The 10,994-nt window shown below is 47.0% G+C and overlaps 1 protein-coding gene across 3 annotated transcripts in view; it reads left to right on the plus strand.

Moving 5' to 3' along the window:
* The window catches only part of Eva1c (eva-1 homolog C), an 84,111-nt gene that overhangs the window by 36,124 nt on the left and 36,993 nt on the right, over nucleotides 1-10,994 (plus strand). For 2 of the 3 annotated variants that reach the window (XM_031364365.1, XM_031364366.1), the window contains exons 2-3: nucleotides 6,025-6,221; nucleotides 9,459-9,582. The exons of the other annotated variant lie outside the window; for it this stretch is intronic. In XM_031364365.1, the coding sequence (XP_031220225.1) occupies nucleotides 6,025-6,221; nucleotides 9,459-9,582 (321 nt within the window). The remainder of the gene's footprint in view (nucleotides 1-6,024; nucleotides 6,222-9,458; nucleotides 9,583-10,994) is intronic. 3 annotated transcript variants of the gene reach the window in all.

The raw sequence follows: 10,994 nt of genomic DNA on the forward strand, positions 1-10,994 counted from the left end.
GTTTCTCTGTATAGCCCTGGCTGTCCTGGAACTCTCTGTAGACCAGGCTGGCCTTGAACTCAGAAATCTACCTGCCTCTGCCTCACAAGTGCTGGGAGTGCACCACCACTGCGGGGCTCAATCTTATCTTAAAATGATAAGCAGAGTTAGATTGTAAAACCCCTGGCAGGGACTATGACAATATCAAGCATTGGCTCATTTAGTATAAGCCAGAGGCAGCACTGGTAGCTGTCTCTAGATAAGTGTTGTCTTTTGAAGCAGTGGAGAAAGCAAGGTGTGGGGAAGCCAAGTGTGTTTACTGAACAGCACACTGATGAGAGTGGCTCTTCCCCACCCCAGAGAACAGGACACACTTGGACAACCCTGGCAGTAGGCTGCTCTGCTCCTCTCTCTTTTGAGGTGCACTTGATCCTGAGGGGATCCCCATTTATTATATAGAAACTTCTCCACTTTCAGTTGTTCTTCTAGACTGCTCCATATTTCTTTTTCTATTATTATTACATTTATTTATTTAGTGTGTGTGTGTGTAGGTAGGTATGTGTTGTGTGTAGTGTGTGGTGTGTGTGTGTGTGTGTGTGAGATTGTGTGTGGTAATGTGGTGTGTGTGTGTGCAATTGTGTGTGGTGTGTGTATGTATGTGGTGTATATGGTATATGTGTGTATATGTATGTGTGTGTGTGATTGTGTATGGTATATGTACGCCTATGTGTATATGTGTGATGTGTATATGGTTGTGTGTGTGTGTGTATATACATTCTTGCTATGGCATTTGTTGTGAAGGTCAGAGGTCAAGTTGTGGGATTCATTCTCTCTTTCCACCTTGTGGGTCCCAGAGATTGAACTCAGGTTGTCAGGCTTGGTGGCAAAAGCACACGTACACACTGAGCCACCTTCTTGTTTCCTCTGGGGCATCCTATTGCTCTGCCCTCAAAGGTCGTTTGGCTCAAAGGTGTGCTTACCCTCTGAGCTTTTGACCCCTCTCGCATGACCTCATTTTCCCTGGGCCTCGGTTCCTCCCACACTCATCTCCTTTGCTGTATTTATACTGGGACCCATGATCTCTCATTCCAAGCAGTTTCTTGTCAATATTCACTTTCAAATTTATTGGCCATAGCTCACAGTAAAAAGCATAATTTGCACAGGATCTAGAACTCATTTGATATATATTGACATATACAAATATATACATCCAAGGTTTTCCTCACTTTAATCCAAACATAGTTATTTTTAAAATCTTTGCCTAATAACCATTCTTTTTTTAAAAAAGATTTATTTATTTATTTTATGTGTATGAGTACACTGTAGCTGTGCAGATGGCCGTGAGCCATCTTGTGGCCCGCTCGCTCCAGCCCCACTCTCTCCGCCCTGCTCACTCTGTCGTAATTTACTGTAGCTGTCTTCAGACACATCAGAAGAGGGCGTCCGATCTTATTACGGATGGTTGTGAGCCACCATGTGGTTTCTGGGATCTGAACTCAGGACCTTCGGAAGAGCAGTCAGTGCTCTTACCCACTGAGCCATCACGCCAGCCCCCCTAATAACCATTCTTAAACTTACAACTCTGAATCTCTCTTGTACACCAGGTCATTCCGACAGTCACTGAAGAAACCAAATAGCCACAAACATAGTCTCAAAACAGCACAGAGTGGCTACTGGGACCTCAGCTGTAAAGTGCTGGCTTGATTCCTGAGCAGGCATGGAGGAAGAGAGGGATGGTAGAACCTCTTGTATTCCGGTGATGGAGAGGTAGAGGCAGCCAGATTGTCTGGCAGTCTGACTAGTTGCCTACTTGTAAAGTTCTGGGCAATGAGGGACCTGCTCTCAGTGAGAAAGGTAGACAACACTCAAGAGGAGCCATCAGAGGTTGCTCTCTGACCTGCATGAACATGTGTTCATGCGCCTGCACAGAACACAGATGTGTAGTTCTAGAGGAAAAAACATCCTATGTGGAAGTGGCTCCATTCTGAAGCCTTTGGGATCTTTTTCTCTAGCTTTTTCAGTTTCTTAAGACCACCGACACCCTTGGGCCAATGACTATATGTCCTCATTACTAGACCCACTGTCTTAGCGTCTGCTCCCACTGTTGCCCTGCCCTCCTGCTTCCCTCCTAATAACAACTCTTGTGGATCAATAATAACTATGTTAAGCTATCACAGATACTATATAGTGCAGGCTGGCCTTGAATTCTTGACGCTCCTGCTTCTGCCTCTTTAGTGCCAAGGCCACAGGTGGGATCACACAGTGTCCATAGTCTGTCACATTCACCTTCAGTGGTGTACATAAGAGTTTGGGCCAGTGCGAGTGACAGACATCTACCATCAGGTAGTAGTTCTACAGCCCTGGGTGTTCACTGTGCCCTGTCCCCTCCTCCTTTCCTTTAACTCCTGTCAGTGCTGATCTTTAACCTGTATTCACACTTTAGTCTTTCCTAGAACATCATGTAATTATGATTGCATGACATATAGTATGTTGCTTTTCAGGCTAGTTTCTTTCATTTGGTGATAAGGATTTAAGGTAAGGTAGCCCTGTGTCTTTGTGTGTGTGTATGTGCGTGTGCGTGCGTATGTGTGTGTGTGTGGTTTGATGACTCATTTTCAAAGACAAACCTAAGGCTTTATACCCTACGTCTCTAGTCCTTGGTTTTAAAACCAAGTCCATGGAGCCAGTTTTGAAACAGGAAATGGGCTAACTATCATGCAGGCTTTACTGCCCAAGGGTCCTCTTTGGAACTAAGAGTAAGAGGGCCTGGATGATCTTGCATTAGTTCATTCTGAGCACTCCCAGGATAAAAATGTGGAACAGAGCAAGTGGTTTGGGTGCAGCATATACATGTGCGTTTTGATGGAAATGGTCCCACAGAGGTCAAGCTCAGTTTCATGGGAAGAGAACATGGTTCATAGAGTGAGGAGAGGTGCTCATCCAACATGGCCAGGAGTGCCCTGTTGCTCCTGTGACCATCTGTGCAGCAAGCAGTTTGTACTTGTGCCTTTCCTCATTGCTGTGGTCAACGACCCAAGGAGGAGCAATGCCAGGATGAAGGGTTTCTCTTGGCTCAGGGTTTGAGGGTAGAGTCCACTATGGCAGGAGAGGCCTATCAGGAGGATGACACAGAAGTACTGGAGGCCCATCTTGCTTTCTCCTTTTCTTTCATTTAAAAATTTCTTTCTCTGCTGGGTTTTTTTTTTTTTAATTGTTGCTGTTGTTTTCTTTTTTGTTTCTGTCTTTTGGGGCGGGGAGTCTGTTTCTGTGTAAGTCAATGTACATGTATGCATTGATGCATAAATCTATGTGTGTACATGGAGCCCCATGGAAGAGGGCAGCAGGTGCCCTCTCTGCCACTCTCTACTTACCACTCTGAGGTAGGGGACACAGGGCTACATTTTTTCAGTTACCCTGGAAGTCAGCAAGCGCCAGGGATCCTCTGGGCTCTGCTCTACTATGAGCTGAGGTTACAAGCATGCACAGAATTTCCAGCTCATTACATGGGTGCTGGATTCTGTACTCTGATCCTCGAGATGGCACAGCCAGGGCTCATAATCACTGAGCCATCTCCCCATATCTACTTTTCAGTATGGGACCCAGGCCATGGGATGGTGCGATCTGCATTTAGGGTGGGTCTTCCCTCCTTAGCTAAACCTTTCTGGAAACCTCACAAATAACCCTTTGGAAGATCTCAACTAGCATCGAGATCAACTATTACAGAACACTTCTGTACAGGCATCCAGAACCCAGAGCTCTTCTGTTTCAAGACTCCACCATCCTTAGACCCTTGTCCTGTCCTGTAACTATCAGAGTAGCAAACCATCTTTTGCATAAACAATAAGCCTTAAGCCAATATCACTCTCTGAGAATTACTTTGAAGTTGCAGTCAGCTGGCCACTCAGCAGGGTTCTGGGGATGGGGGCTGATGGACAGGAAGTTTTAAGGAGATGTCCAAAGGGATCAAGTGGAGGGGTCCCTGCCTAGCACATTTCAGAATAAATGCTGGCCCTTCCAAAGTAACCACCCTGATTTCCTGCAGGCAGAGTGCCTCACAGGGTGTTGAAACCCATAAAGAAACCCTGAACTGGTGCTTGTCACTAGGTCAAAAGCTCCTTCCTGCATGCTTTGCAAAGAGACACTGACCCACAGCCTGTGAAGCTGAAGGCTGGTGGTAGAAAAGCAAGAATCAGACTCAAACTCATGCCTGATTTCCTTTTGCTGTTCCTATTAGACATTGCTTTTCTGAGGAAGGTAGCCTTCCAGAGGAGGAGGAGGAGGAAGGTAGCCTTCCAGAGGAGGAGGAGGAGGAAGAGGAAGAGGAGGAGGAGGAGGAGGAGGAAGAAGAGGAGGAAGAAAAGAGGAGGAGGACGAGGAGGAGGAGGAGGAAGAGGAGAAAGAGGAGGAGGAAGAGGAGGAAGAGGAAGAAGAGGAGGAAGAGGAGGAAGAGGGAGAGGAGGAGGAGGAAGAGGAGGAAGAGGAGGAGGAGGAGGAAGAGGAAGAGGAGGAGGAAGAGGAGGAGGAGGAGGAGGAGGAGGAGGAGGAAGAAGAGGAGGAAGGGAACACAATGACTAGGGTAAGCTTTCTAGTGGGTACTTGCAATCTTCTTCAGAACACTAGTGTATGAAGAGAATGACCCTGGCCAGACTGCATGTTAGCATCCAGGAATCCTAGGTACTTTTAATCAGGAATTATACATCTGAAAGATTTTGAAACCTGAATGAGACCACATAGACCCAGGTCAGCTGTGTGGGAATCAGAGACTTCAAGAACAGCCCTCCCTTCCATAAAGCTTCCCTGTCAATCTGCCCAGCAGGTCCCACACACACCTCAGCAGAAAGTCCCTGGCTCTACTCCCAGGAGCCTCGCTGTTGACCTCATGAGATGTGAGAAGGAGGAAGGGAGATCCACACTCTGGCCAGAACTTACTTCCTCATTTCTGAGAACCAACCCCAAGCTCCAGACATGCCAGGTTGTTGGTCTCCAGAGCTTTTCAGAGCCCAGGCCCAGCCTGTCTCCTCTTCCCACTGCTTGAGAAGTCATCTGGGAGACAGGCATGCAGAGCATACTTTCCTTCCTGTGGCTGCTGGAACAGTTTCCAGATTGGGTGGCTGTATAGCTCAGAATCCCCATTCCTGTAGCCCCAAAGGTCCGAAATCAAGGCGTGGGCAGAGCCATGCACCTCAGTTTCTTCTGATGGCTATCCATCCTTGGCTGCCCTTGGCTTGTATACATCCATCAGCCATTACTTGGCTCTTCACAGCATTTTCTTCTGCTCTCTCTCTCTCTCTCTCTCTCTCTCTCTCTCTCTCTCTCTCTCTCTGTCTCCTGATGGGGACACTCACTATGACATTAAGGTTTCCTCTGAGCTCGGTATGCCCTCCTTTTAACTACTTATAACTGCATTCCTGTTTTCAAATAAAGTCACATTCTGGGTTACATTAGGAATACGGAGATACATTTTTCAGTCCTCAACAAAGCTCCACTGTATTTCCCATCACCCCATCACCCCCCCCCCCGAACTTCTTACTGGCAGGCCTTACCCTATGCAGGCTACCCTCCCCAGCTTTCCTCTCTGGGGTGAGACAGGCCCAGGAGTGGTTTCCTGAAGTTTAATGGCATCCCCTTGCTCCAGGAAGGCCTAGAGGTTAGAAAACTCAAGTCTTCTTCTGGACGGTTGTCCACACGCCCAGGGACACCCACTACTTTATTGCTTTATAGGCTCTTCTAGATTCCCTGGGCTCATGCCCAATCTCTTAGTGTGCTCCTTGAAGGGAATGGAGCCCTCCAAGCCTTGCACCAGGCCATCACAGGCCAAGGTACCTGGCCCATGCAGGAAAGCCAGCATCTGACCCTACAGCCCCCTCCCCATGGCCTCCTTTGGCCACCAACCCCAGATCTTCTGCAGAAGCAATATACACCCACACCTTCTTAGCCCAGCAGCCCCTGCCTCAGGGACACTAGCATCTCCTTGTTCTGAAATCTATGCAGGAACAGGGAAGGGGGCTTCCTGGGGCTCCTGTAACCCAGCTGAATATTTTCCAGGTTACTTAACCAAACTCCTGCAAAACCACACCGCCTATGCCTGTGATGGGGACTATTTGAATCTACAGTGCCCTCGGCATTCAACAATAAGTGTCCAGTCGGCATTTTATGGGCAAGATTACCAAATGTGTAGTTCCCAGGAGTCCACCTCCCAGAGGGAAGACAACCTGACCTGTGTGGCATCCACCACTTTGCAGGTATTGCGTTTTGTGGATGTTCTAAGATCATGAAATAGTTTGTTCACTCCCTTTCCTCTATCTCTGTCCCTCTCTTTCTCCCCCTTCTTCCCCCTACATTCATATATATGTGATTTTATAGTTTATTCAAAGCAAAATCACAAAGTGAAAACCCCAATTCCTATACATCATTCATCTTTACAGGTGAGATACAACTTGCTTCTCAAAATGAATCTTTGTCATAGAATACAAATGGAATTTCTATGTGATAAAGCATTCCCTAAGCACACGTTCAATATGAAGTTGGTCACAAGCACACATTTTACTATAGTGAAGCAAAACAGCCATGTTAGGCTTCAACCTCCATGCCCACAACACTGATAATTGCCCCAGTGGGAAAGGTGGAAACCCCATGTGTCTTTCTGATATCAGAATTGGAGCTCATGAACTTCCTAAAGAATGGCCCAAGAGACATATTAGTAGTTGTCTCTTGTGTCTCATGGTTTGCTTCTCTACCTGTAGGCAACCATGCTATTCTCATTTGGAGACTATTCTTTATTATATGCAAGTACACAACAGCTCTCTTAAGACACTCCAGGAGAGGGCATCAGATCTCATTACAGATGGTTGTGAGCCACCATGTGCTTGCTGGGATTTGAACTCAGGTCCTTCGGAAGAGCAGTCAGTGCTCTTACCTGCTGAGCCATCTCGCCAGCTCTGGAGACTATTCTTAATGGTCTTGGCTGAATTTGTTTTTCTTTTGAACAGTGCCAGGGAAAACAACAACATTAACAACCTCAACTTTTTTTTACTTCTTCTTCTTCTTCTTCTTCTTCTTCTTCTTCTTCTTCTTCTTCTTCTTCTTCTTCTTCTTCTTCTTCTTCTTCTTCTTCTTCTTCTTCTTCTCCTTCTCCTCCTTCTCCTCCTCCTCTTCCTCCTCCTCTTTCTCCTCCTCCTTCTCCTCCTCCTCCTCCTCCTTCTCCTTCTCCTTCTTCTTCCCCATCTATTCTCTTCCCTTCCTCCTTGGATGTATTTGAGGAAAAGTTGGTACATATAGAATTCAAACCATTTCACTGGTGGAATTAGCCCACTTGTGGCTTATCCATGTGACTTTTTTCAGTACTGGGAATTGGCTGAACCTAGGATCTCTTGCACACTGGACAAGCACTATGTAGCCTTAGGCAAGCTATAGTTTCAGCACTGTCCCCCACCTTTTCATATTTGAGACAGTGTCTTGCTAAGTTGCCCAGCTAGCTCTGAACTTGCTCTGTAGCCCAGGTAGGCCATGGATCTCCATTCTGCTGTTTTCATATGAAAGCTGGGATTACAGGCCTGTGTCACTAAGGCCAACTTTATCCAAGCAATTTATAACCTGTCACCTCAACTACCTGGCTAAGATTACTAAGTCACTGTCCTGGGATGATTTTAATGCCTCTCAAGTTCTTTGCAACAAATGGTGTTAGAAGTCAGCTTGATTATAGTCAGCATAGAATATGTGGATGAAGGTAAATTTACCAGAAGGTCTAAGGAGACTTCCTTATAATTTTTCTAATGCCCACAGAGAAGAAGCAAAAATATTAGATGACACAAAAATTCTTCTATTTTTCATACCATGTATTCAATCCAAAAAACATAGCATCTGGGTGTGTGATTGGTAAACAACAGAAAAGACTGTGTCTGGCTGACAAGTCCCTTGACATGGTTTCTGTACGGTGATGAGCGACTACATGTTTCTTTGCAAGTCAAGCGTAGTGTCTTTGAGTGCCCCACCCTGCCCTAGTCCGTCCCTTGGCCTCCCTTCCAAGAACCACAGTCCTGCCCTTGTTCCCCTCCCTCCTCACCCAAGCCGGGTGGCCAGGCCCTCTGCTGTCCTCCAAGGTGCTTGGTGGAGAGCTGGCTAACACCAGGAACACAGAAGTACCCAGTGGTTGAAAGTGTGAACTGCTGGCACCCAGCATCCTTGCTCCAGCCCTATGCCCTGAGGGAAGAGGAAGTCCATTTAGGCTGGCTTGTTAGCATCTGTGAACACAATCAGAGGCTTAGTCTGCCAGCAAGGGGCCCTGCACAGCTCAGCAAGTTCCTTCTCCCTGAGGCTTCACACTATACTGAGTCAGCTAGTGTCCTGAGGGGCAGAGGTGTTTAAAATAGGGACAGGTTGACATATGCCAAGGTAGCCACCATGGCGCCTGTCTGCATTTCGCAGTTGGTGATGTAGTGTGAGCATAGTCTCCCTCAGAGCCTGCTCCGAGGATGTGATGCAAGAACCTACGGAAATACCCAAAGGCTGTGTAGTTCACTAAGACCATTAGCCATGCCAGTATGTGCCATCACCTGAGAACTGTGCCTCCCAGGGGGATAAAGGGTCCCCTCTGGGAGTTCTTTCTGATTGACAGATCCATATCCCCTGGGCCCCTGAGGTTAGTAAGGTAGGTGACATGGCAGGACCAACATCCTTCATAGAAATAGGTGTTCCTTGAGCTGTTTATAAGAACTCGGTAAGCTCCAGAAAGCTCAAAAATCTGCATGGAATTAAGTCCTAAAGGATGCGTAGATTCTTAAGAACTGCTCCCTTTCTGTACTTGGTCTCTCTTTCATCAGAACCAAGGCTAGGACCTGAGTTTATTCTGGGCAGGGCCAGAGCCCAGAGGAGCAGCAGGAAGTCATGGATCTTTCCATGAACAATGTAGGGTTTTCCATAAGCTTCCAGAGGGGTTGAGGGAGAAACTTTTTGACTGAGTATTCCACTAAAGAAATCATTCAGCAGCAAGGTCACAGGCTACTGCCCTTGAGTTCATTAAAGGTGGGAATCAACTTTACTTTGTTTGGTGGAACAAATTTGGATATTTGGAAGTTCCTAGGGCCTGTGTGTGGCCATTCTAACAGTAAGGAGGTATGATCAGAATGGCATAATGGCTCACTCAGCTCACTCAGCTTGAATTGCCCTCCTGCTGAACAGTCAAATGTGATTGATCACACTCATGTGCCCCGGATCCTCTGAAGGACAGCACTTTTGAGTCGGTCATGTTGCCTACTGTGGCTGGCTGGGGATGGCTCTCCCATGGGCCTGGTTCTACGGACCAAGTCCTTCCGTCTGGATGTTGCAGGGAGATGCTCCACCCCCAACCTCATGTGCTTCCATTCAAGAGTCAGGCCAGGCGGGGAAGCCTCACTCCCTCAGGGCCCAAAGCGAGCCAGGTTTGGGGTCCAGCAGACACCTGTGCAGTTTACAAGCCTATCCTTTTCTACCCCTCCTTCCAGAAGGTGCTGGACGAGTGCCAGAACCAGCGGGCCTGCCACCTCCTGGTCAATAGCCGAGTCTTTGGACCTGACCTTTGCCCAGGAAGCAGTAAATACCTCCTGGTCTCCTTTAAATGCCAACCTAGTAAGTAACCTCTGGGGGGGGGGTGGGGTGAGGGGGCCAATATGTTTGGGATTGGCCCCTGGTTTCATGGACACTCCTGACCAATGTCTTCTGCCCATCTAACAAAAAGAGAGACATACAAGTACATGTGTGTGCTCACACTTACACAGATCTTTCAAATGTGAAAATCCACAGAGTATCCACAGAGGGGAGGAAACACAAGTGTTATGAGGCTTGGTTTTCAATGGGCTCAGTAGCATGGGTTCCCTCAGAGCCACCGCCTCATGTGTGTGTGATCTGGCTGTCCCCAGTTTCATGGATGTGAGGTGTGCTGGAGTAATCTCCATTTTGGTTCTTGTGTTTTCCCCTTCGACTTTTGTGATCTACAATGCCCAGGGCCTTCTGATCAAGGTCTGCAAGGTCTAAGTAATCCCTCTTCATGGACCGGTCTCCTCTCTAGACACCTGGGATGGCCTGCAACAAGTCCAGGGAACAGGCAACTGAAGACTTTCTTTTTTTTTTTTTTAATTAGCATACAAAGTAATAGCGTTTTCATGCATATTTCTGGTTGATCCTCTCCCACTGCTCTGGCTCCCTCCCCCGTTGCTCCCCACCTTCCCACTCCCAGTCATTCCCTTTCTAACTTCACATCACATGAATTATTATTCATTATCCTTCACTTCCTTGAAATCTCTGTTTTCCTCTCTTAAGGCCCCCCTTTCTACTTTCACACCCACACAGACACATAGACATAAAAATCAACAGCTGGACTCTCAAACGAGGCTTCTCACACCGTCTTTTTAGCAAGCTTTGCTTGAACAACCGGTTGAAAAGAAATTGTAGCAACAGTACGTAACAGGATGTCAGGAACCATAGTTTGTTTTTACAGCACCCTCTCTGCCAGCCCAACTCAACTCATCTGTTTGATTTTTTTTTTTTTTTTTTTTTTTTTTTTTTTTTTTTTTTTGCTTTTGATCTCTGTCCATTCTAAGACATTAGTGGTCTAAGACTCAGCTCTATTGCCTGTTGGGGAAGCAGTCCCCAGACCCTCTCAGCAGACAGCAGACTTCCCTCCAACAATCTCTCAGAAACACCAGGAATACAATAGAATGGGTCCTTGGTAGTATACCTGTAAACACACTCACACCTAGACTTGTACATGCACACATCTGTACACTCACAGCACACAAGAGACTCTCCTATGCCTCATCACATACACATTGCTGTGTCCTTATACCCTCTTATACATACATACCCACTCACATGTGTACATGCTGTCTCGCAGTGTTTACATGCACACTGCACACACTGTCTTACACACTCACACAGGTACTATTGTAGAGAGTAAGTAGCCACAAACAAGCCTAGACATTGAAGAGTGCCTGATGACCTGCTCCCCCCCAGCCTCCCCCAGCCTCCCCCAGCCTCCCCCA

The sequence above is a fragment of the Mastomys coucha genome, unplaced genomic scaffold (genome assembly GCF_008632895.1).
Source record: "Mastomys coucha isolate ucsf_1 unplaced genomic scaffold, UCSF_Mcou_1 pScaffold12, whole genome shotgun sequence".
Classification (NCBI taxonomy): domain Eukaryota; kingdom Metazoa; phylum Chordata; class Mammalia; order Rodentia; family Muridae; genus Mastomys; species Mastomys coucha.